Source organism: Platalea leucorodia, assembly GCF_965183815.1.
Source record: "Platalea leucorodia genome assembly, chromosome: 6".
NCBI classification, from domain to species: Eukaryota; Metazoa; Chordata; class Aves; order Pelecaniformes; family Threskiornithidae; genus Platalea; species Platalea leucorodia.
Window position 1 is genome coordinate 53,519,444 of NC_138828.1, and position 24,260 is coordinate 53,543,703.

Sequence of the window (24,260 nt, forward strand, 5' to 3'; positions counted from 1 at the left end):
ACGCAGGCTGCGTCACCACCGCGCGCCCCCGACGCCAGCCGCGGCGGGGCGGAGGAAGGCGGCGCGGCGCGGCGCGGCGCGGCGCGGCGCGGCCGGCGATTGGCGGCCCCGCCGTCGGTCAGAGGTGAGGGGGGAAAGGCCGCGGCGCGCGGCGATGATGTAATGGCTTTGTGCGGCGGGGCGGCGGGGGCAGCGCTTCCTGCGTCTCGCGCGGCGACTGGCGGCTCTGGGGCGTCGGGGGCCGCCGCGGGGCCCCGCCAGACCCGCCGCGGCCCGGCCCGGCCCGGCCCGGCCCGCCCGAGAGCGTGAGTGAGCGAGGGGCGGGGGCGCGGCGGCGGGCGCGGGGAGCCGGGCGGGGGGAGGGAGCCGAGGGCGGCCCGTACCCCCCGGCCCCTGGGTCTGGCCGTGTCCGGCCGGGGCCCGAGGCAGCCCCGCGGAGGCCCGTTGGCCGCACCGGCGGTGGTGACGGCCCGCTGCCGGCGGAGGGTGTTTTCGCGGGCCGCGCGGCTGCCTTCGGGGGCGGGCTCGGGAGCGGAGCCTCTCCCCGCGCTGGGCCGGGGCTGGGGGGCAGGCCGGGGCGGCCCCTCCCCGATTCGCACCCCGTCGGGGGCGCTGCCCGCCGCGCAGGGCGGGCTCTGCGGCCCCTCGGGGCGCTCCTAGGGCCTTGTAGGCGTAAGGAGGCGGCCGGGAACCCAGCCCGGGCGTGAGCCCGAGTCTGTCGGACCGCGACTGGGTCCCCTCCCGCCGCTCTCTGGTTTAGCGCGGCCCGTACGAGCTGAAAGAGCCGCCCCTGCCGCGGGAGGCTGCCTGCCCGGGCGGCTGCTTGTCGTCCGCAGCCGCCCCGGGTTCGGCGTAACGCGAACGGTCGCTTTGCCGTTTCGTTCCGTCTTGCACGCAGCCGTGGGATCCCCAGGAATGTGCTCCTCTAAGCCGTGGGGGAATAACGCTTGTGGGCTCAGGTATCTCTTCTAACTGTTGAACCCGTGCGCCTCGCCCCTTTGCCTGGCTTTGTGCAAGAAGTAAGGTTACGAATAAAACCGTAGGGTTTTGGTTTCGGGTAGTAGCTGAACTCACGTAACTGAAATTCACATGGTTTTGGTGGCTGTGTTGTGCTTCTTTTATGAAATTCTGAAGAATAAAGTTTGGTCCTGGTGTTGAAGAGTTTTTTTCACGTAAATGAAGACTAAAACCTTACACTTTGGTACTTTGCTTTCTTTGTCTCTTAGGTTAAAAAATTAAATAATTAAAGTCCTCTTTATGAAACTGATCCTCATTCAAGTGTAACTTTTGATGTATGGTCTCTAAAGCCCCCCACTATGCCAGCAGCTACCGTAGACCATAGCCAAAGAATCTGTGAAGTTTGGGCTTGTAACTTGGATGAAGAGATGAAGAAAATCCGTCAAGTTATACGGAAGTATAACTATGTAGCTATGGTAAGTGAGCACTTGATGTTTATCTAGCAAATTACCACCAAAAACACGATTACTTCATTTGATGTTAATAAATTAAAGCTATGAACTTGTTCATCCATTTTCATTGAAAGAATAATGGATTCTTAATGTTGAATTAATGCTGTGTGAACATTGGGATCCCAATCTGTTACCTTTTTAAAAGCTAAATTTACACACAGTACTCTTCATCTTTGAAACTGTTAGATGCTTGAAATATGTTGTATTAAAAATGAGCAATGTAAATTTTTATGGGTGTCTTTTGTTGAAGTTTTAATTCTGTTCTTACAGGATACAGAATTTCCAGGAGTAGTTGCAAGGCCTATTGGAGAATTCAGAAGCAACGCAGACTATCAGTACCAATTATTACGCTGCAATGTAGACTTGCTAAAAATAATTCAACTAGGACTGACATTTATGAATGAGCAAGGAGAATACCCTCCAGGAACTTCAACTTGGCAATTTAATTTTAAATTTAATTTAACGTAAGTGTTAAATGTCTGTGCTGTTGACTGTGTATTTCTGACTTAATGAAAATGTATTATAGGTTGTGAAAGTTATAGCAACTCTTTTTATCTATATGATTGGAATACCATAGATACTTTATGTGAGGAAAACTTTTGTCAGGCAAACGCGTGCTTTCTTCCCTCATTTCTATGCAGTCTGTCTTACTGTTGGTAATTTGGTTAAAAATGCTAAGCAATTTCAACAGAAGTTTTAAAAAGAGGCATTTATACTTAGTGCAAGAGTTAGCTCTGCATTGTCATATTTAGCATTTCAGAGTGCTTCTACCTTAACTTAGTTTAACTCTTACTAGTTTTTGTAGAAGTCACATGTTATTTCTTTGCGTATTTTTAAATGGAAAATACCAACGTGTGAAGAAAAAAAAAATGGTAAGTTACCGAAGTAACTAAAAAAGAAGTAGTATGACAAATGTTATCAGCAAGTCTGCTCTGTCCTCTTTAAAATAACATTATTCTTGTTAAGACTCACAACAAGTTCTAGATAATATTCTAGGTAAAATACTGTCAATTTTTTAATAACGCAGCAGCGTTTCTTGTGTTTTCAACGTGACTTATTCTATTAAGCTACTATATTTTAATTTTCTTCTATAATAGTTTGAAAGGGATTGTTGGTTCTACAGCATAACTCCTGTGGAGATTTTTGTTCTGGATTATTTTGTGTAAAGTGTTGGTTAAAAAGCAAGCTGATTTTTACTGTCTGTTGGAATAGTGGTGTGAACTTTATTTCACAATGTGATTCTTATCAGTGATGAACCTTTAAGTATAAACCTAGCTTTTCCAGGGGGATGAGCCACTTCTGTGGAGTTCTAATTATATCTTCAGCAGGTAGCTGACAAGGTTACTAGTCTCTTGAATTTTTTCATGAAGTAAACATAATTGGCCTGATAGGTTTTCATATGGCCCGAGTTGAGTATCAGTGCAAACACTTCTCAAACTTAAATGTGTTGAAGGCTTGGGGTTTTTTTGGCAGTTGTGTTACAAGCTGATCACTGGATCATGTTGATAAACATGAGTTAAAACTTCAGCCTACAAAGGAGGTTTAGAGAACAGACCTTTTTTTTTTTTTTTTTTTTCCTGCAGATAAAAAGGCTTGTTTTCAAAGTAATCAGGGTTCTTACAAAGAAAAAAACCTGCTGCTGTCTCTCTTGATCTTTCTGCCTTTCTAAACAAGCAGTGCTGTGGCTTGTCACAAATCAGTTTGGTCTGAGGAATGACATGCTCTTTTTAGTTTTGTTTGAAGCACCTCTTGAAAGAAAAGGAAGTGCAGATTTGATATTTCAGTATCTCGAAACTTACCTGGCCATGTAAATACTGGATAGAATTTATCCATTGTCTGAATAGAAGAATATACTAATCCTGCTAAGTATGGGAGAAAGAGGAGGAATGAATTAATGACTTCCGAACTGTGATCTGGAAAGAAGAGCCTGTGTTACGTTTTGTTTATTTTCAGAGCTTCAGAGGTCTACTTAAGCAACTGAAAACAAAAGTAGTTTTCTATTTATTTGTGCCAGATGCTGCATAGATAAGACAGCTTAGTAAGGCAAGATATAGGTAGTTACCTAACTTGTTTCTAGTTCACTGGGGGGATTTTATACAAAAAGGTAAGTTAGGTAAGAGCTGCATGAAACATGATTTTTTTTTTTTAATATGGGTGGCGAAATTACTTATTTTTGTCTGTTTCTAAACTTCCTTTTGGGAAGTGGCACTGTGCCAAGTGTTCTGCTCCTAAAGCAAAACAGCTGTTGGCTGTTCCTAGAAGGTAATTTTTTTGTGTGTGTGTGTGATTCCAGCCAGGTCTTGTTATAGTGTGCTTTTAAAGAGCATAAATATTTCTCTAAACTAACTATCCACCTGATTAGTGCAGAGCAACAAACTAGACTTAAAACTTTTTTTTTTTTTTTTTGTAAAATAGGCATGTTTGCTTTGGATGGGTTCTTTAATGTGTTATGGAGATGGACAGGTGTTGGGAAGCTGATGCCTTGAAGCTGGAGAACTAATGAGCAGCTGTGTGGGAGGGAGGAAAAAAGATACAACACATCTTGAGAATGTATCTCTATGTTCTGATGAATGATGACTTGCTATTAGGAATAAGGAATATAAGTCTACAACTAAATCTAATAGTCAAGTTTGATATATTGGTTGTCTTGTCTGTTTTATTTTTGTGCTTTGTTTTCATTGTTTTTCTATTAAAATTAAAAACTATACACTGAAGAGACTGTAAAATAATGTTGTGGACAGTAATGTGAATATAAGCTTCTAAGTAGAGCCATGTTTGCTGCTTTTTTTTTTTTTTTTTTTTTCAGTTAACCATTCTATGTCTTTGTTATGATGATATAGATTAAACTTTAGGAGAAAAAACCCTACCCGTTTCATCACAAAATCCATAAGACTACAAAAATGTTAGTGGTAAAGGGAATAAATGCAGGGATAAGAGGGGATCAAACAAGGCATAGAGGAATTTTTTTCCATCCTGTTAAATTTTAAGTCCAAAATACGGCTATTGAATTTGAAGTTGGTCATTTAGAAAGAAAACATTAGGCTACCTGAATTTTAAGGATTGACTAGATGGAGCAAGTACTCAATTTCCAGTTGTAGTGAGAAGGAAGTTTTGAAGAGCATGTGTCTAAACATTTACGTAAGCTTAAATCACAAGAAATGCGTGAGAAATACTGTCCACAGAACTAATACAGCACTGGGATCTCGAGTGTACTGTTCCTAGTTCTATAGTGTAACATGTTAGTGGTTCAACTGTTGTATTTAAGTTGTCACAGTTCAAGTAATGGATCTTATTCAGTAAAATATCTGTGTTCGTACATTCACTTTCCTCTGGAGATTTGCAAAAAGGGAGTTGTAGGTAACCAGAAGAGGACCAGGAACTTGTTTTTTATGAAGGAGGCGAGAATGGAGGTGCTGGGAATAGTGAAATGCTAGTGAAGGTTAACAGAAGCTATGAAAAATGGTTGTTTTTGTAATTAACGTGGAACAAAGCCAAGTTGTTCCTGCTCTGTGCTAGTTAAGGCTGTGGAATGAACAGCAAAAAAGAAATGTTACCAGGTTTATAATCACTGAGGTTTGTGGATTTTGAAAATTTACCTTTCCTCTCTCTGTTTTTAGAGAAGATATGTATGCCCAGGACTCTATTGAGCTGTTGACGACATCTGGTATCCAGTTTAAAAAGCATGAAGAAGAAGGAATTGAGACACAGTACTTTGCAGAACTGCTTATGACATCAGGAGTTGTACTGTGTGAAGGAGTCAAGTGGCTTTCCTTTCATAGGTAAATTCTGCATGTTAAGTATTTGAGTTTTCAATATTGATTATTGAATTCTAGAGCTTGGATTTCACATCTTGTGTTAAGTGGTGTACATCTGATAGTATATATAGCACATATCTTGGTTGATAAGACTTAAAAAACTATTTCTGCTGTAATATCTGTAGCACCGTTCTGTATTAGAAGACTAGAGCGTACAGGGTGGTACTGGTGTTTTATTTTTGGTGTTTACACTGTAACTAGAAAACTGTAAACCAGAAAAACATGAAACTCCTAAGCCAGCAGGTGGCATTGTATCTTTTAATATCACATGTGCAAGTAATAATTGTAACAATGATGAAAGCAAGCTACTCCTAAGCAATTCTTGAGCAAATGGGAGAGACCGCAGAATTATAAGTGAAGAGCTTTATAAAACACTTTTAAGTTTGTTTTGAATCTTCTGGTAATCTGGGCATCTGAAAATTACTCAGCTTGGAAGGAGAGCCCTGATAAGCCTTAGTTCTAGCTGCAGTAATGAATATATCTTACTTTTTATTCCATCACAGGACCTCATCTTCCAAGTAGAAACAGAAATGTGAATGCTAAATCTCTATGAATCTGTCAAGATACAAAAGATCTTTGGGTATTAATAAGATTTAACACTTTAAAACTTGTGCAGTAGTCATTGTATAGTCAACTACATGCTAGAGATAATTTGCACTTTTTGCAAGCAGCAGTGGCTTTAAAGGCTTATTGCTATGTAATGCCCTCAAGTTGACATCTTGAATGCTGGCTGCTAAGCAAGTCAACAAAGGTAGAGCAAATGATTTAGCTGAGACTAGTGGTTTCATTACAGCCTTGTTCTTGTTTATCACGCATGCTAGATTGGTAGGTGGTAGTATGTAGATGACAAAATTAGAAAAAAAACCCAAATTCTTCATCCTTAAGTGTTAAATCTTGGAGGGGAGGTTGGAGGAGAGAAAGTCACATGGAATTAGAGAAGTATTTACATTATTAACCAACTGAAAAATAAGGATTGGTTCAGCAAGGAATGTAAAACAGTAGTAGAAAGGTGCATATAACAGCCTGTTGCAGAATTCATCATCTTGAATTGCTTTGTAGAAAGCAAGCGTTGGACTGACTTTCCAAAGCGGGGAGGGGGCATGGATGGACGGGACAGTTAACAAAAAAAGGAGGATCCTCTTTGAGTACACTTGTCACCTGATCTGCCTACATCTTCCACTTGCAGCTGTCTTGACTAACCATATGACTCCCAAATAATCTTACTCTTGCTATCTTGCTACTAGGGTAGCACCTTGAGGAAAAATACTGGAACAAGAATGCCATGAACTGTGTCAAAAATAACTACAAAGTCTGAATTAGTGAATTAAGTTTCTTTCAGCTTCTTAAACCCATTATTAGGGGCTCTTACGTGCATATTTGTGATTTACATTTGACTACAGTAAAATAACTTGGATGGTTCAGGAGAAAGGGAGGGGAGGGGTGTTACGCACGTCATGATGTACCAACAGACACTGCCATGTAGAAGCAGCCACAGCTACAAAATGGTGTTTTTCCGATATTGCCTAATAAGTTTAAGGGCCCAGTGTAAGCTATCCTAGCAAAAGAATACCTGAGCCATTTCTACGGATTCTTTTTAAAGCATAATTATATTGGTTGTGTGTGATTCCTGACTAATATGCTGGCAAAGTAAATGGCAAACTATGTGCAATAATGCCATTTTTACTGGTGCGGCTTATGAAGGGTTTTTGGAATGGCTTTATTAAAGTCCAGTTTCGTCTGTGCTAAAGTGAGTTTCTGTTGTGGACTTCACTGAAAATGTCTTTAGAAATCCTCTTAAGACAGCTATTCCAGCAAATGTTTGTCAAACAGTGATTATTCACAACTCTGCTTGAAGTTGGAGAGTGTTTAAAGGCTTTTGTGCTTGACAGAGCACGTTGATACTCTCTTGAGCACAAAACCCTGGAGTAGTTGGTTATGTTCTGAGAAAGTTAAGATTGCACAAAGCTATAAATGAGCATGGGTCACATAAAATGTGCCACAAAGAATAGTAAAGAGGTGTTTCTAAATACATCTTAAGTTGATTGTGATTATGTTCTATCAGTGGAAACTTAAACAGCGGGACAGCTTGGTTGAAAATTTGTTTCATGTAGGCTCTCCATGCAATAGTTCTTTGGCTACTGAAAAAGCTGTGCTTGATAGCTGCTGACTGTGCTATTGCATCTATTTCCTTAAAATGCTTTAATTATTGCTAACCCCCAAAATTTATGAGTCTATGAGGAAATGGGCAGAGGGGAATTACTCCTTTCTCAGAGCGTGAGGTTATGCTTTGGTTTTGTTTCATTTCCCAGTCTTTGATTTCCTTGAACTCTTATGTAGTTTATTTCTAAGCTCTTGGCTTCTCAAATAGTTTTCTTTGTGTGATTTTTATCTCTGCGTTTGCCGTAGCTGCCTTGGCATCCTGACCTATTCACAAATCTATGTGGACCTGCAGTTCTGCCAGGCATGAGCATAGAAACATTTGCACTGTCACAGATTCTTGTATACTACAACTTCATAAGTGACTCCATGAAATCTTTTGTATGTGTTAAAATGTATTTGAGTCGATGAGAGAGGAGGGGGAAGCCCTGAATTTCTGATTCTTGTCACAGTCAAGAGAGCTGTGAGTGCTCAGCAGTCTAACAAGTTGTAAAACAGAACGGCTCAAATGCTGTTTTTGTGGATGTTCAGCTGACTGATCTGCTGAAGCTTTGAGTGTCCACCTGTGTGCAACCTCCTCAGTCTACCTTTGGAGGCTCTGTGGAAACATGCCTCTTAACCCAGATGTTTTGAGGAAGCTGGAAAGTTCCGAGCTATTGTATTTTGATAATCATTTGTGTCCAACTGATTTTAGTAAAATTTGATCTGTTGGCTCATTTCTATTAGCCAGTTACAAAATGAAGTAAAGCTTTCTCAGCTCTGTCAGGTTTTGATTTATTTCAGAGACTGTTGGTGCATGAATTAGAGTTAATTGTTAATTGGCTATCTGAATCCTTCTGGATAGTAAGGGAAAGACATACAGGCATGTTTGATCTTTTCCATGGTCGTGTTGCCTACAGCTGTCCATGTTCAGTGAAGAGGAGAGAAAAAAAAAAAAAGTGGTCGCAAGAGTGCTTATGTTGCTGTATAGCTCCAGGGATTGTGGCTAGCTGCACTAAGTAACTTCAGGTGATTATATTAGAAATGGTGAAAGCTTTTTGAGGAAAGGAAGCCTATGTGCTTCAGGGTAGAAACCAACCACTAATTGCCTGTTAGAGGATTAGAAGAAAACTTCTTTAATGAGCAGGTAATCACATAATTGCTCACTGTGGACTTTCTTACCCTTCTGTTAGCATTCAGCAGTGGCCACTCAGAAATTTTTTGAACTAGGTATATCTTAGCCTTGAATTGGAGTGACGGTTCTTATGTTTGTGTAAGCTTGGATGACTGGAGTATATTGCCTCAGAAAAGTATACTAGAAAGATTATGTAAATGCCTTGATACTGCATTGTGATTAGTAAAGTGTGGTTTGTGATGATTGTTATGAGCACAATGGGACTAAGTTTAAGGAATGTGTGACATCATTTGGTTGAGCTGACTAAAACTAACCCATGCGTAGGATCCAAGAATGCATATCTGACTAAATGCTGTTATGCACTGGAAGGGTAATCATGCTTGTTAAATCCACGGTTCAGATATCCTAAATCCACGGTTTAGATATCCTGTCCCCTTTTTCTGCATGAGGATCCTAGAATGAAAGAATCTGCTACAATGTCCAGGAGAAAAATATATATATATGCACACGTATATATACATCTATAAAACATATATATATATATAAATAAAAAATTCTTCATCGAAATTGCAGATTTATGGTAGCCTGCTCCCTCTCAATACAAATAGTAAATGAATCTTGACTTGTCTTTTCTTATGCTACTTCCTTCTTAATAGAAATTGGAAGTGTTTGAGAGCATCTGTTTTCTAGTAATTCAGTCATGTACGTAATTTTTTTTTTTTGAAGAGGAGGGGAGTCAAAACCTTTTTTTGAAGAAGAGGAGCACAAATACTGTTTTCTTCACTTTAAAAGTTTTAGTACAAATGTTACATTTGAGCCACAGGGATGACGCATGTCAGGAATTCAGTGAGTTAATAAGCTCTCTAATCTCTAGAGGAGTAAATCTCCTTAATCCTGAACAGTCTCTTTTGCATCCTTCTGAGCAGTCTTTTTTGCTAATGTGGCTTTTTTCTTTGCTTTTTCTATAGAGGGCTTTATGCTGATACAGGCTTCCCCACCACTTTCTTTTTTTCTCTCCCCCTCATAGGTGATCTAATAAAATTAGGCTTCTAAGCCACTGTTTTGCCAAGTATACTACAGGTTTTTTCTTTGTAAGACTCTGCTGAAATCCTTCTTTATCTTTGGCTCCTTTGCTCCCTGGCCAGTGGCTGCTGCTGTGGAGATTGGAGTGCCGCCAGCACAGCTTCAAAGCACCAGATGCAGCGCAGGATTCATTCAACACGAAATTCCTGTTCAGAGCACTGGAAACCCCCATGGGAGAGCTACAATAGTCCATACCTTTTGTGTATCTTGTATTAATGGACTTCTAGCAAACAATCCATTCATTCCCAGTATGTTCAAGAGTTTCTACCCTCTGTCTAGAAATTCATAAGATAAAGACGATGTAGAGAATCCCATGATATACAAAAGGTATAAAACCCAATCCTCTTCCCATTGAGTATGCAAGCTAAAGCCTTGAGCCTGCATCAGAAGTTGCCAGTCTTTGTGGGTGCTAAATATCCGCAGGATCAGTAGTACAGTGCTCTTAACTGATTTGTCTTCTATATTGCTCATCTCACAGTTAAAGATCTCAGTCAAGATTTCCCAAGTTGCAAAATTCTTGGTTTTGAGTATGATCCTCATGTAACCAAGAACAAACATGAAGTCTTAAACTGGGAATTTGGAGTCTGCGGTGGCCACCCGTTCACTTGAATTGTCTCTCAGCTATACTCTAAGGCTCCTTAAGCAGCAAAACTGATGCAGCCTTCAGTTGAGGCAGCCCTGCTCTGTGTTTGCATATTCTTTGTTGGTACAGACACTTTTAAAATTACATGTCAATAAAATCTAGGAACTGGTTTGGTTCAATGCAAACCTAATAACAAGATAACGTATCAGTCCCCCAGCTAGTTCAGTGTATATGCGCATCAGAAATCCTGCAAGTACAAGGGATCAGGACGGATCAGATTAATGATCAGATCATGAATAATCTGGTTTGTAATCTCTGCCTTCCTAGGGAAAAGGATAACTAGTCATCACTGCTTTTTGTTGTGGTGTTCAGTCCTGCTTAATACCTGGCATATATCTTTCCTATGCTTTAAACCCTCTGTTTCCTCTCATAGGCCTTTGTAAAAGTACATGGTTTCCCCTTATACTTCCACACCTCATTCCTATGTCCTCTTTCTTCAGTCAAGCTACTGAGAAGGAAGTCTTCCCAAACTCTTCTCTCCGCTACACACACACTATATACAATACTTTCATTTCTTCTACCAAACCTGTACTGCTCACTTATCTTGCTGCCTCCTGCTGACTTACATGTACACACAAAAAATTTTCCAACTTACTCTGTCCTTGCCTCCAAAAGGAGTAATAGTCTACAAAATATTAAAGGTTTCAGTTGTCTTAACTGTGTGCTGATTTAATTGGGAAAGTTGAAAGACACTCTGCTCTTCTTCATTGCTGAGGGTGAAACTTGCCTCCAGGCATAAACATGTGTTGGCTCTGGAAACTCATGAGTCCTTTGGATTTCAAGAACTGTAGAAGTGTCTGTATCTCATTCAGTTTGTAGTGAGCAACTCCAGTCGGTGTAAAAGGAACCAGCTAGGCATCTTTCTGTTTTAAGTTCTTGTTATCAGATGAAGCCGCAGCAGCACTACACTTTCAGGATTTGGAGAAGCGCTTCTAGGCAGATCTTTTTTTTTTTTTTTTTGCTTTTGCACTTGGCCTCATTGAGACTAAATAAAATGTTTTCCCTGAAAGCTGCAATGGGGCCACTTACACTGAGGCTTAGTCTTTTGTAAGAGTCAGTCTTAATTGCATTGGAGTTAAGCAAAATGTCCTGTTGATGTGTAATAAAGTCTTGATGTTGGAAGTGAGAAGGATGCTTCTAAGTTATTTGCTTATATTGTTTTTGTTATTAATTTGTAGTGGATATGACTTTGGCTATCTAATCAAAATCCTGACAAACTCTAATTTACCTGAAGAAGAGCTGGACTTCTTTGAGATACTGCGATTGTTTTTCCCTGTCATCTATGATGTAAAATATCTCATGAAGAGTTGCAAAAATCTGAAGGTAAGTAATCTGTTAATGGCTCAGAAGAAATTTTGGTTTTGGACAGAGAGAACTTTCTGCTAAAAAATACTTTTCTGTATTTTTATTTTCTGGTTTTGCTTTGATAATACCCATTAAACAGCCTTATTGTCTCAAAGTTTATATATTTAATATTAATGGCTATTGATAGAGGCAGGCAGGAGCACACATTGATTTTTTTTTTTTTTTTTTTCCTTCCCCTAACTGCTTACCAGTTAAAAATAGCATATTGATACTGTATTTATAGTGCCCAGTCTTTGTTGACAGATTATAAACCCATGTTTGGAATTGATCCTTCACTTCTTGAGCCATAAGAATTGATGGGTTTCATATACTCTTATTTCCTCATTGTGCAGTCCACTAAAGGGCTGCAGTCGTCTTGGCAAAGGTAATTGCAACGGTGATGCTGTGGAAGTGTCTTGGGAAGAGGAATGGAGCGAAGAATGTTTCAGATGGCCCCGTAAGGAAATATAAACAACAGCATATGTTCAGGGACAACATGTGACTTCTAGAAAAAGTGCAGTACTAGAAACTAATCTCTCATGTCAGGCCAGCGGGGTTACTAATTGGCTTACTCTATCAGACATAAAATTTGGATACTTTATTGGACTGGAGAATGAATGGAAACTGGAACTAAGTATGTGAAGGGGAAGACAGCAAGTGAAAGAAAGATGCTACAGGGATTGTTAACAGCTTTACTTGCCAAAGAACTGTAAGAGTCTGGACTGCTGCTGGAATGAGGTGCATCGCTCATCTGAGGCAATTAATGACTTGCTGCTTTTATGGGAAGTAACTTGATTCTCTAGGCTTTCTTAATGAGAACCTGCAGGAAAAAGAGAACGCTGACTGTAGTACAACCACATCCTAACTAAGGAATGGCTTGCCACTTCGTCGTGCTGAACTAGTGATCTGTGTGGGGTTTATACTCCTCTGTTTCTTTCCGAGATAAACTAATAGAGTGTGTCACTTTTAAGTAGTAGCCTACTTGTATGGGAAGTGTGTAAATCCTTTTGTTAATCAAATTAATGTTGAAAATGGAGACCTCCCTTCCAGGTAGTAAGAAAAGTATACCTACCTGTGTTCATCTAGAGTTGTGTCGAGGACTAACTTGGATCGGGACAAGTTGTTATTGGCATAATCAGCCAGGCAAATGGCTGAGTGTTAGAGAACATCTTAGAAACAGTTTTTCTCCAGAGGCCAGAAGAAAAAATTGAAATGTTCATAAACTTCAGGAGTCTTAAAGGAGGGGTGGGGGGGAACTCCAAACAAAAAACACCCTCACTTTCTCACTCCTGGTGAAGCTAAGTAAAACATCGGGTGTCTTAGTGGTGGCGACACACTTACCAAGAACAATGCATAATCCAACTTTAGTGACGTAGGAAAGGTGACAGAATGACGTTCCGTGTCACCATGCCAGAGGTGACATTCCCAGTGGGCTTGGGGAGGAGGGGGATTGTATTTCCTGTCATTTCTTTAAGACATAGTTGTGTGTAACCTGCATTGTTTAGAGACACTAATGTTTTTTGCAAGACAAGAAAAACCTTCACAGGTCTTATTTCAGCAAACCTTAAGACCAAGGGTGATTTTCTTTTTTTTTCAGAGCTGAATATCTAGTTCAGCTTTCCTGCAGTAAATCTTGATCCTGTCACCTAACCTGCAGACTGGTAATGACAGCAGGGGAAGGGATGTGGACTACCCTACCCCTCCAAGTTTACCAGCAATGAAATGGTGGTGGTCTTGTACTGTACTGAGAGCAGCTGTCTGAAACAAATTGCTAAACATTGTGTTATGACTCTAAAAATGCATGCGCTGTCTCCTTATGTCTGTCACTTACAATCTCTATTAAATTGCAGTGAATTGAACTGCTGTGCAGTTGTCCTTTATTGACTTGTCTAAGTTATTTTTCATATGAAAGTCACTGACTTGCTGTAGGTCCCCCACACTCAAAAAAGAATTTTTGGCATTGAGAAATGTGCTTCAGGATTGGGAAGCTGTTTGATGCTCTTTTTGTGGAATTAAGTAGTCCGTGAATTAACAGTATGTTACTCTAACTGGAATGGACATGAATGTACTTTACTGGCATGCAGATTGGGAGATAACTTGAGATATTAATGTAGTATAGGTTAAACTCTTGCTTGTTGTCTAAAAAATCTTTCTGTGTAGACAATTCCAAAGCTATTGATAGTAATGGCAACTCTAAGTAATGTAGATTTATAGACTTTGTTGGAAACTTGCTTTTAATGTGGGGGTTTGTACAGAACAATGAACTCTGGTACCAGTGCCATGAAACGAGAGTTTGAACTGGATTTGCTGTTGACTATGGTCGTGTGATTATGTAAATCATTCTGTGGCCTTTTGCTTGAAAGACCGATGCTCTGAAAATGTGGGAAGATTTCATCCTTCTCCAAGAGTAAAAAGTTCTTATCTGGAGTGCAAAAGTCTTGCCTGAAAGAGAATCACAGTAGCTTATTAATTTTCAGAGACAGCCAAATTTTATTCTGTAATTATTGCAGTTACAGACCAAGAAATTCCACACAAAAGTGGTGTGTGATATATTTACAAATAGATACATACCATTAAAAGCACTATTTTCAAAGCATTCTTCTGTAGGCTGCTGTTACTGTAACTTTTGAATTACTATGTCTACATTCCAGAGCTTGCAGCTGCTGTGTAAATATTACTGATCTTTACTCTTGAGTGTTCGTTCTTCAAAGTAATTTGAAGCTAGAGTGGATAGTCTTACAGCTAGCAGAACCTGATGATGAGGCACTGCTAATTCACAGCTTCAGGAAGCAGAAGGGTTAGGAGCAGAAAATGGTGCCTTGAAAGGGTGTGGGCCTAACTGCTGTTGCTAACTCTAACACCTCATTATTGGAGCTAGAAAGTGGAGAACGTGCCTGTATCAGAGATGCACTTTTTTCCCCTGCCTGCCAACCTTCAGCATGTTTTTGAGAGTGTAAGTTAAATAACTGAGCATGTTTGCAGCGTTCAAATGTGGTATCCAAGCCCATAAAGAAACAAGCTCTCTTCAGTGCTTAACTGTGTAGGGTACAGACTTATCTTAAACTTATGTAAACTGTATTCTTGCTACTCAAGCTAGAATAAAACTAGCCATACGAGTACTAGGTTTTCGTGTTGGTTTGTAGGTGTTACTTGGGAATGTTATTACTGAAGCTTCCATCTTTTTAAACAAAAAAAAAACTTGTTGCCTAAGATACACAGGAATTTTCATAATGTTTGGTCTGATTTTCAGGTCAGACTTTTAGTGCTCTTTGAGTTTTAACTTCGACTGTTATGCTTTTGCCTCTTATTGCTTCCCTTCCTGTACTTGAAACAGGTTAAGAGTGCGAGGAAAGGTGAACTCAGATACCAGGCAGTCTTTCTTTAAAAGCATTGCCTCTCTGCAACATTTTTTGCCTTGCAAAACTTATGGCAGCACTGAGGATTTTGTCTTTGATTTTTGATCTTTCTAGACCTTAAAGAATGTGCATGTGCTTTATTCTATTTCCAGTAGCTTTATGGCTTAATGATTAAAAAAAAGAATTGAAGTACAAAATTATGTGCTCACACTGTAGCTTACAGCTTTAAAAGATTGCAGTTACAGTATAACATGTCTGTCCTTCAACTGATCTGTGTTATCTATGTAAAACCTAACTGACTCCTGACAGGGTTACTTCCGCATGTCGTGGTTATTACCATTTTGGGGGGCACTAAAACCAGGTTTATTTAGTCACTCTGCAGTTAAGGGGATATTTTTTCACATAAGCTTATTGGGCTTCAAAAAAAATGCTTCAAAACTGGAGAAGTTTTACCTTTAAGAGCAGATAGATTTGTAGCTTTCGAGTGATGTCTACAGCTTCACAGTCTGTCCTTTTAACCCATGTATCAACATTTGAAGCAGACAATTACTGGTTTAAATTGTTCCCTTTTTGTATGTGATATGTTTATATACTTTAAGAGGTAGGTTTCATTACACATGGGACTACTAAATATACAACTGTAACAGAGAAGCTGGCTATACCATTGAATTTTAGTATCTTAGAAAACTAGTTGCAAGACGATGGATTTTTTGCATGGTTTTCCCCCTCTCCTCTTATGGCATCTAATGAAACAAACTTCTAAGAGGGGTAGAATATCTTGTAGAGATGGAGTCGGCACTTTCTTCCTTTTTTGACTTTACCACCTGGTTTCTAAATGCCTGCTGTGTAACGTTTTCCTGGACTCCCTGTAGTGTTCTAGATACTTAAGGATACTCTCAGTTTTTGTGAAGGGAAATGGAAAAACCCTCAACTTAATTGTTGAAAGGTAAGTGGAAATAAAAAGGTCTGTTTCAAAGGAAGCCTAGATACTTTAACACATGGAGGCATATGGGCACCTCATTTGTAAGCACTTGAATTCTTGTGTTTGTAGAACAATGTGTTTACCTTTTAAACTTTCATTCAAATAGAAGGAGTACAGGAACATCTGGTTTTGTTCTTCAGCTTTGCCAGTCCTTTCAACATCTTGAAGGAATTGTTTTATTAAGTAATGACATCTGGTTACTGGAGAAGCTGGAACATGAAGGAGTAATAGTTTTGTTGGTCACAGATACTGCTTTATTTAATCAATACTGACGCAGAATTCTAATGATGCTATTGATACTGAAAGTTTGCTTCTCCAGGTGTGTATTTATCTAGTATAATGACTGTTTCAGCTACTGTGCAAATGTTAAAATATACCTGAGGTTGTAAGACTCATGTAACAGATTTTCCCAAATACAGCTGTTCAGTTTTCTGATTTAATTATTTTCAGCAGTTAACAAAAATGTTTTCTTTTTCAGGGTGGATTACAAGAAGTGGCTGAGCAGTTAGAGCTGGAAAGGATAGGACCACAGCATCAGGCAGGATCTGATTCTTTACTCACAGGAATGGCCTTTTTCAAAATGAGAGAAGTAGGTGGACATATTGGTTTTATCTCCATGATAGTAACATGCTGCGATAGTCAGGTGCAATTGCTGATTCTGATAAGTCTGCTGTATCTTGAAGAGGTCTGTGAAGGGCTTCAGGGGTCACTCCTTTCTTGAGAAAAATAAGACCACCTGTATTTTCCCCAGACTAAGTGTGAACCAGCCCTATTGACTCCCTGCTTAGCTGCTGTGAGTGAGTATGGCTTCCTGTTTCCAGCCTGTGCACGGCTTTTTGGATTTTTTTCTTTTTTTGTGGGGTTTGGGAGTTTTTTCCTTCCCTGTTTTGCAGGGTACCTTTTTTAGATGGCTGCTGCAGTGATTTATGAGCTGCTGCAGCCAGACTCCGTTCTGCGTGACCGCACTCAAGGCCAATGTTTTTGGAGCTTCTGCTCAGTGTAATACCCAGCTGGTGTGCACTGCTGCTTGTGACAGGCCTGGGGGTGGAAAGAGTGTCTGGACTAGCCACTTCTAGCTAAACTTGCAGGCTACAGGTATATTAAATAATGACTTTCAGGCTGCTGTGGAGAATGTCCGTGCAGTTGTTCCTTACCATTGAGTAAAGCGCAGATCAACTCAGGTTTTAAAAGATTATACATCAGTCAGTTAATTCAAGGTTTGCAGCAAGGGAAATCAGCTCTTAAAAGCTTCACGTATCTTTGCTGCTTGTCTGCATACAATAGGAAGATATTAGGATATTTTGCATTAGCAGAACAAACAAATATTGCAGGGGCCACTTCTGGAAAGCAGTTGCACTGGTCAAATGCCAGTGTGTCTGAACATGGCAGTCTGCCAGCAATTCAGTGTCATTTACCATGTCAAAATGGATGGCAATAGCAAACCTCATATTTTAATAAGGGTTAGCATTGCATGCTAAGGTGTCCACCTTGTGTAATCGAGCCTTCTGTATAAAGGAGAAAATGACCGCAAGTTTCTGACAAATACTGGTGAGACAGCAGGTGAAAAATAAATGCTGTGATTTAAGCTGGTTTGCTCATCATAACACTCTGTTCTGCCGCCGCTGGAACTGCTGCAGTTGTCAAGCAGGTCATGCCCTACAGATGCAATAGAGAGGATTGTGTTTCTAGTATGATCCAAGGCCAGGGCTGCTAACTGCCTTCTGCCCAGTATTGTTAATCTTCCACTCTTGAATTTGAAACAAAATACAAAGCAAATAAAGGGAGAGAGGAAGTATATGATAATCATGCCTAAGATATTGCCTTTCAAGTTAGTTTTCTAGAGGAAAAGGTTCAAACCCATGATCGTTTCTCTAATGAGATGCAGCTTGTGTTACATGGCACATTAGCTCTTTGAATTTGTTTACCAAAAACTCTTATTGGGAGAAATAAATCTTTGAGGTTTTTTTAGAGCAAAGCACTTGCTTAATTAAGCCAACAAAGATGGATTGATTATGATGATTTTTTTTTAGTATTTTCAGAGATTCTTTGCAAATACAGTATTTCTAAATGAGGACAGAGTAGTTAGCAGAGAGAAATATATTTAATGTGCATTTTTAAAGCCTTTTTATTGGAGTTCATTGTTTAACATTGATTTCTGAGTGAAAAAACTTCATTTTACAATGCTTTTAGAGGTACAAAAATAAATGTGTTACTACTGTGTTTTACTAATGGTTGTGAAGGAGTTGCAACTTCCTGGGATTTTGAATCCCAGCCAAAAAAGTTACTGATCTTTTTCTTCCTATCAGAAACACTTAAATACTGATACTACAACAGCAGAGCTGCTGTTTTGGATTTTTCCCTACGTGTTTATTTCTTTAAGAACTGCTGGGGCTTTAAAACTTATAATTGAGGTCTTCAATTCCTGCAGTATGGAACTTTCCATCCAGGCTGTGCTCCTACGAGCAAAGCTTAAAGGGAGAAGTTTTCAGCCTTTGTGGTATATGCAGTCCTCTGCATTTAGGTGGTGTACTGCGTCCACCCTGCTCCTGCATGCTCCTGGCTGCCTTAGATTTCTGATGTTGATGATGACTCAAAATGTCAACCACTGGGATGTCCAGGGTTGCTGTGAAGTTTTTAGGGTGAAGAATTTTTGTATATATGTGTTGTCTGTTTTGTTTTTGGGGTTTTTTGTTTGTTTTTTGGTTTTTTTTTTTATTTGGTGGGGTAATTTGTGTTTTTGCTTGAAAACCTAAGTCTGAAAGGTAGAATATCAGAATATCATGGGGTTTCATATGTCTTCCACTGAAAGGTTCTGTTCGCAATTAAGACTTGTAAGGTGTAATGCAGTCTTAGTACAAAATTTACTTTAATTTTGCTGTTCCTTTTTAAATGAAGTCCCCTCTGTGAGGAGCTAGCTGGAAATGCATCTTTCTGCATTTCTCTAAACTCCGTAATGGGTTTTGTGCTCCAACATTCTCCCTACCCTCAAACCTTTCTAGTAGAAATCGGGACATACCTCCATTTCAAGACAGAGCGTGATGAAAACCCCCACACTGAGGAGTAGGTAGAGTACGGGCACTGGTGATGGATGCTAAGCATATGTCTGTTGTGAGAAACTCTAGAGAAATCAGTTGGAGAAATACCTTTGTTGCACTTGCAGAAAAGTGAGTAATAACTGATAATACAAAACTATCAAAACATTGCATTTGGCCATTTCATTGGAACGGTGCACAGGAAGACTGTATTCCTTGGCAGATTTACTTTAAAGAATCATGTCATATAGCACATTTTGATAATGTGTTGAGATTAAGTGTGTTGTTACGTTATTATATCATCTTTTGCACCTTGGGATTTGATATCTTATGCTAAAAAGAAAGTAACATTTTAAAGCCTTTCTATAGTTCTCTTTAAACGGAGCCTTTTCTTTGGCAATAATTTGTCTCTCTCTTTTAACTCTTTAGATGTTCTTTGAAGATCACATTGACGATGCCAAATATTGTGGCCACTTATACGGCCTTGGTTCGGGGTCATCTTATGTACAAAATGGCACAGGAAATGCATATGAAGAAGAAGCCAACAAACAGTCATGACATGAAATGAAAGGCCATCTTTTTGACCTCCACATGCTTGTATATAGGTTTTATCTCTGGTTGAACCCCTTGGACAATAAGGCTTTTTTTCCCCCTTTCTCAGCACACTTTCTTTTCTGCCTTTCTATGTACTAAACTTGACTGTTCCTATCACAGATTTTGATCTTAATATTGATATGTGAAATTTTCTGGGTTACATTTTGGCCTCATATCTAGCCCATTTGTAAAGAAGCATGTATAGGATCAGTGTGGCAGAGAGAAGGGGAAAGTTAAATCATAATGAGTAATCTGGTAAACTTACCTATATTGATCTTCTAGTTTTTTGTCTCTTTCCTCTCCCTTCTCCAAATTAACTGGCACTGATTGTAACTAACTTCCCCATTCATGTCTGTTCCTTCCAGTACGCAGGCGTTTTAGCTATTCAAGATTGTGGACCATCAAATTTGCACTTTAGAGAGCGACTCTGACTCGGATCCTCTGCTTTATTTGAAGTTTTGTTTTGTTTTTTCTTTTGCCCTCAGCTAGAAAACAATCATCTGCCAAGTTCAGCAGCTTCACGCTGTATTTCCTTGGTATCTCAGCCCACAGAACGTGACTTAGTTGCTGCATCACCTCTGTTCAAGCAAAACAAACTACTGAAATCATAGTAACTGCTGTTATTTCACTAGCGTTCAGTCATCTTCAAACACATCCTGCACGTGTCAACTGCAGGTTGGCCTGCTGCTTTAAAACCGCTCTGTGATGGGGGAGAGAAGCTTGAAAAAACAGCTTTACACCCTTCAGGAAAAGAACAGCTATGACTTTAGCGTTTTTGCCATTAAGCTGAGAGTTGAAGGATATTGGAATAGTAGGAGTTTTGTAATGGCACACTTCCCTTGATTAACTTCCTAGATTTTATTCTAGTAATGTACACCTCAGATATTTTTTATGAAGTCATATTTATTATGTACTTGATGATTTTTGAAAGTCAGTTTAGTTGAAGATGCAACCCAAAGATCTGAAAAAATACTATTTAATTGAATTATTGAATTAGAAGGACAATTAAATCGTGCTTTTTTTGTAGTTGCTACAAAGATGTTACAGATATTTGTTGTAAAACAACAAAATATAAATAACTTATAGCTAATAAAGTTACCTGAGGAGTGTAATGCTAGTTTATTTTTGAGTATATCTTAGCAATATATTTTAGATATATTGTTTTAAAGGACCCTAAAGCACGTTCTTAACTCTGCATAGCATGTGTACAGAGCAGTTGTGCAGGAAGGATTTTGGTATTGAATAGCTAAATACTAGCCTGAAATGACGGAATGTGCGACATTGCGTGCCTGTGTGTGCGTGCGCGCGCGTACGCGCGTTCGCCACGGAAATCAATAGCCGAAAAATCTCCAAATGTTCGCCAAATTATTCTGTTTTACCTTGTACTTAAAAACAAAGAATCAAACGCCTTTTTTTCATTGAGTTACGATGATGTAACTGGGTGGTCCTTTTTAAACAACAAATAATTTGCATAAGAGGGTATTTGTTTTTAAAGCTTTTGTAAATAAAGTCCTAAGAAATGTTTTGTTACATAACAACAGACTGGTGGTTTTGTTGCAAAATTTTTCCTGAAATGTGTGTATTTAGTCAGTTCAATTCTGTATTCTGTTTTGTTTAGGCATGATAGTTCCCTTCCATGTGCTTATAAAATGATCTCACTCACTCCTCCCTGGCTGATTCCACTTTCAGAGCAGAATGCTGTTCACGTGTTTCCAGTCACTTCATTCCTACTGACCTGAGTCGCAAGAGCGGTGACTACAGTTTATACTGAGGCATCCAAATCCCATTAGTAATTTATTTTAATACCATTATGCGTTAGATGATGGTGACTTGTTTTAACTTCGGTTGTCTTTGGCTTTAATAAGATAAGGACTATCTAATGGGAAAAGAGGATGGATTCTTACTGTGGCATCAGTTTGTGTCTTTCCACACTTGAACTGTAGGCTTACATGGAAAATTTGCATACAGGAGTGAAGAACCCCTGAAGTTTGATGTATTTGCTTTAAAGTTTAGTAGTTTGCCTGAAGCATACCGATATAGCTATCTGTGGTTAACTTCTGAAGGGAATGACTCTTTGAAAAACTTTGATGGGTTTTTGTTTTGAAGTAACTTTTTTAGTTGTGGATCAAAGGAAGTTTTTAGAGGCTTCTAAATATGTGCCTACAGTAAAAGTTTTAGTTCAGATTGGGATGCGCTTTTGAAGTGACTGCTGAGCATCCCACGTGCTGTGCCATGCTTTCCTTTGCTTCCCGTCATGAGCCTGTCAGAGCTTGGACTCCTTTTGGAAGAAGCTAAACCCAAAGGTGCACAATAGGTGTGTGTCTTGCGTCCCAGCTGCTAATGAGCACGCAGCCTGCAGGACCAGGCTGAGTTTGCTTAAGCCCTAGCCTAACGTTCTCATGGGGCATTTGACTTTAAACAATTCTACTCTTTAGTGTTTTTACTGTAAGAAAAGCTTTTCTCAAAAGCCACTGGTCAGCATGCAAGTAAGAGTATGCTTTGTTCTGTGTGAGAACTCTTGGGCTGATCAATGTGATCTGTCTGAGGGTTGATTACAGCTGGGGAGATGTCTGTGCATCATTCAGTTGCTGTGGAAAAATGAGATTTAGTTGCCATTAAGGAGTGATTTAACTGGTGAGTTGTAGAGATTATGAAAAACGTAATTTCTTCTTATGTGTAGGACTGTTACTTGTAAACTGCAGAGCCTGAAATCTGAATCTGTTTCCAAAGTGGACAGCTTTAATTGCTTTTGCAAAAATAAATGTGCAGGCACAGTTCCAGCTGTCTAGACACACAACTTCTTGTTCAGAGACAAGAATTCTCTTTCCAGGGCCTCTGCTCTTCCCAGTCCATTTAAAATATATTGTTGTTTGAGGAGGTTTGTCAGAAGAAATGCAATATCAACAACTGTTATATTTGATTTTTTTTTTAATTATTATTCACTTGTATTTTTGGCTTCTGGAGTCAGATGACTGTTCCAGGAACATTATGTTCTCTGACACTTTTTTTTTATTTAGTTTGTTTTTTTAAGCATTTAATCCCTTTGCTTATTGAAACTAGGCAAGAAGGATCTTTGAGACAGAAGAAAATAGATCTGGAACACATTCAGGGTATTTGAGGCTTTTTCCCCATATCAATTTGGGGATGATCTATAACCTCTGACATCCAAGAACTTTCTCTACTCATATCTCACTGGTTACTCCAAGGTGAAGAATGGGTCGTTCCCTCACACAGGAAATCGGATGAAAGCAGCAGGAAGCCTGCACTGATGAACAAGGAGCTTCTGACTAAACTCAGACATAAAAAGGAAGTGTATGGAAGATGGAAGCAGGGACAGGTGACACTGTCTTAAGTGTGTAGGGGTTGGGCTAAGAAAACCAAAGTCTATCTGGAGTTGAACCTGGTGAGGGACAAGAAAAGGTTCTGCGGAGACATCAGGAGCAAAGAAGGATTAGAGAACACGTGAGACCACTACTGAACGCAGGCAGGAGACCTAGTGACAAAGGGTGTGGAAAAGGCCAAGGTACTCAATGACTTCTTTGCTTTGTTTTTTACTCTTAAGACTTGCCTTCAGGAATGAATCCCAGGTCCCTGAGATGCCTGGGAAAGTCTGGAACCAAGGAAGACTTATCCTTGGTGGAGGAGGATCAGGTTAGGAACGTATAAACCAATAGAACATAAAAAAAGCTCAGAGGACCTGATAGGATGCACCCACAAGTGCTGAGGAAGCTGGCTGATGTCATTGCGAGGCTGTTCTTGTTATCTTTGAAAGGTCATGGTGATAAGGGTAGTTCCCTGAGGAGCGGAAGAGGACAGGTGTCACTCCTACCTTCAAGAAGGGCAAGGAGGGCACAGGGGACTGCAGGCCAGTCAACCTCACCTCAATCCCTGGGAAGGTGCGGGAGCAGATAATGCTAGAAACCGTTTCCAAACATAGAACGGATAAGAAGGTGATTGGAAGTAGGCAGCCTGGATTTATGAAGGGGAAATAACTTCTGACCAGCTTGCTGTATTTTATCCTACTTTGAGCAGGTATATTGGACTAGATGATCACCACAAGTCCATTCCAATGCTAACTCTTCTACTAGAGTCCACGCAGTGAGACTGAGTGGTTACTTCATGTTGTACAGTGTGGACTGGAAGACAACTCATGCAGACGGCTCGTTTTGTTTAAGGTTCGTGCTTTGCCTCCTCATGCAGGCTTTTGCTCTTGCAATGTTGTGTTTTGCTGAAAGAACAGAGATGTGGTTGGTTCCACTTTCAGGTAATGGGGCATGTTAAGCTCTTGAAGCACAAGGAGACGGTGTGCCTTGGGGGATCAGTTATTGTTCATCTGGTTTTCTTTAGTTTAAAACTACCGTATCAAAGATAATTCCACTAGTAGTGCTTGAAATGTGGGAGCCTAAATAATTGTGGAGAGCGATCAGTGGGTCTGAGTAATGTCTTAAGAGGATGACTTAGTCATAGTGGGAGAAGCTGGTACGTTTAGCTGTACGTAAATCCAGTTGAGAATTATTTCTGCTGGATTACAAGTTGTGTTTCTGTTAATTGCACAGCACTGATGGTATTAATTTTCATGCTGGGGGAGTAACCTTAAACACTGCCTTAAGTAGCAGGCTGTACTTCAGAGCCAAAGCTACAGAATCAAACCTGTCTTTTGAGGCATCCTTG

At 39.9% G+C, this 24,260-nt stretch overlaps 1 protein-coding gene across 3 annotated transcripts; it reads left to right on the forward strand.

Annotated features, from left to right (window-relative positions):
- The first annotated feature begins 29 nt into the window (after window positions 1-29).
- CNOT7 (CCR4-NOT transcription complex subunit 7) lies at window positions 30-22,496 on the forward strand. 3 transcript variants are annotated; one of them, XM_082315997.1, is made up of 7 exons: window positions 30-124; window positions 1,227-1,433; window positions 1,740-1,933; window positions 5,087-5,248; window positions 11,460-11,604; window positions 16,442-16,552; window positions 19,425-22,496. In XM_082315997.1, exons 2-7 carry the CDS (start codon window positions 1,317-1,319, stop codon window positions 19,551-19,553), a joined length of 858 nt encoding a protein of 285 aa, XP_082172123.1. In that variant the 5' UTR covers window positions 30-124; window positions 1,227-1,316; the 3' UTR covers window positions 19,554-22,496. The 3 variants fall into 3 exon arrangements, with proteins under 3 accessions (XP_082172123.1, XP_082172124.1, XP_082172125.1); XM_082315998.1 differs by lacking the exon at window positions 30-124 and adding an exon at window positions 238-305; XM_082315999.1 differs by lacking the exon at window positions 30-124 and adding an exon at window positions 822-959.
- The last annotated feature ends 1,764 nt before the right edge of the window (window positions 22,497-24,260 follow it).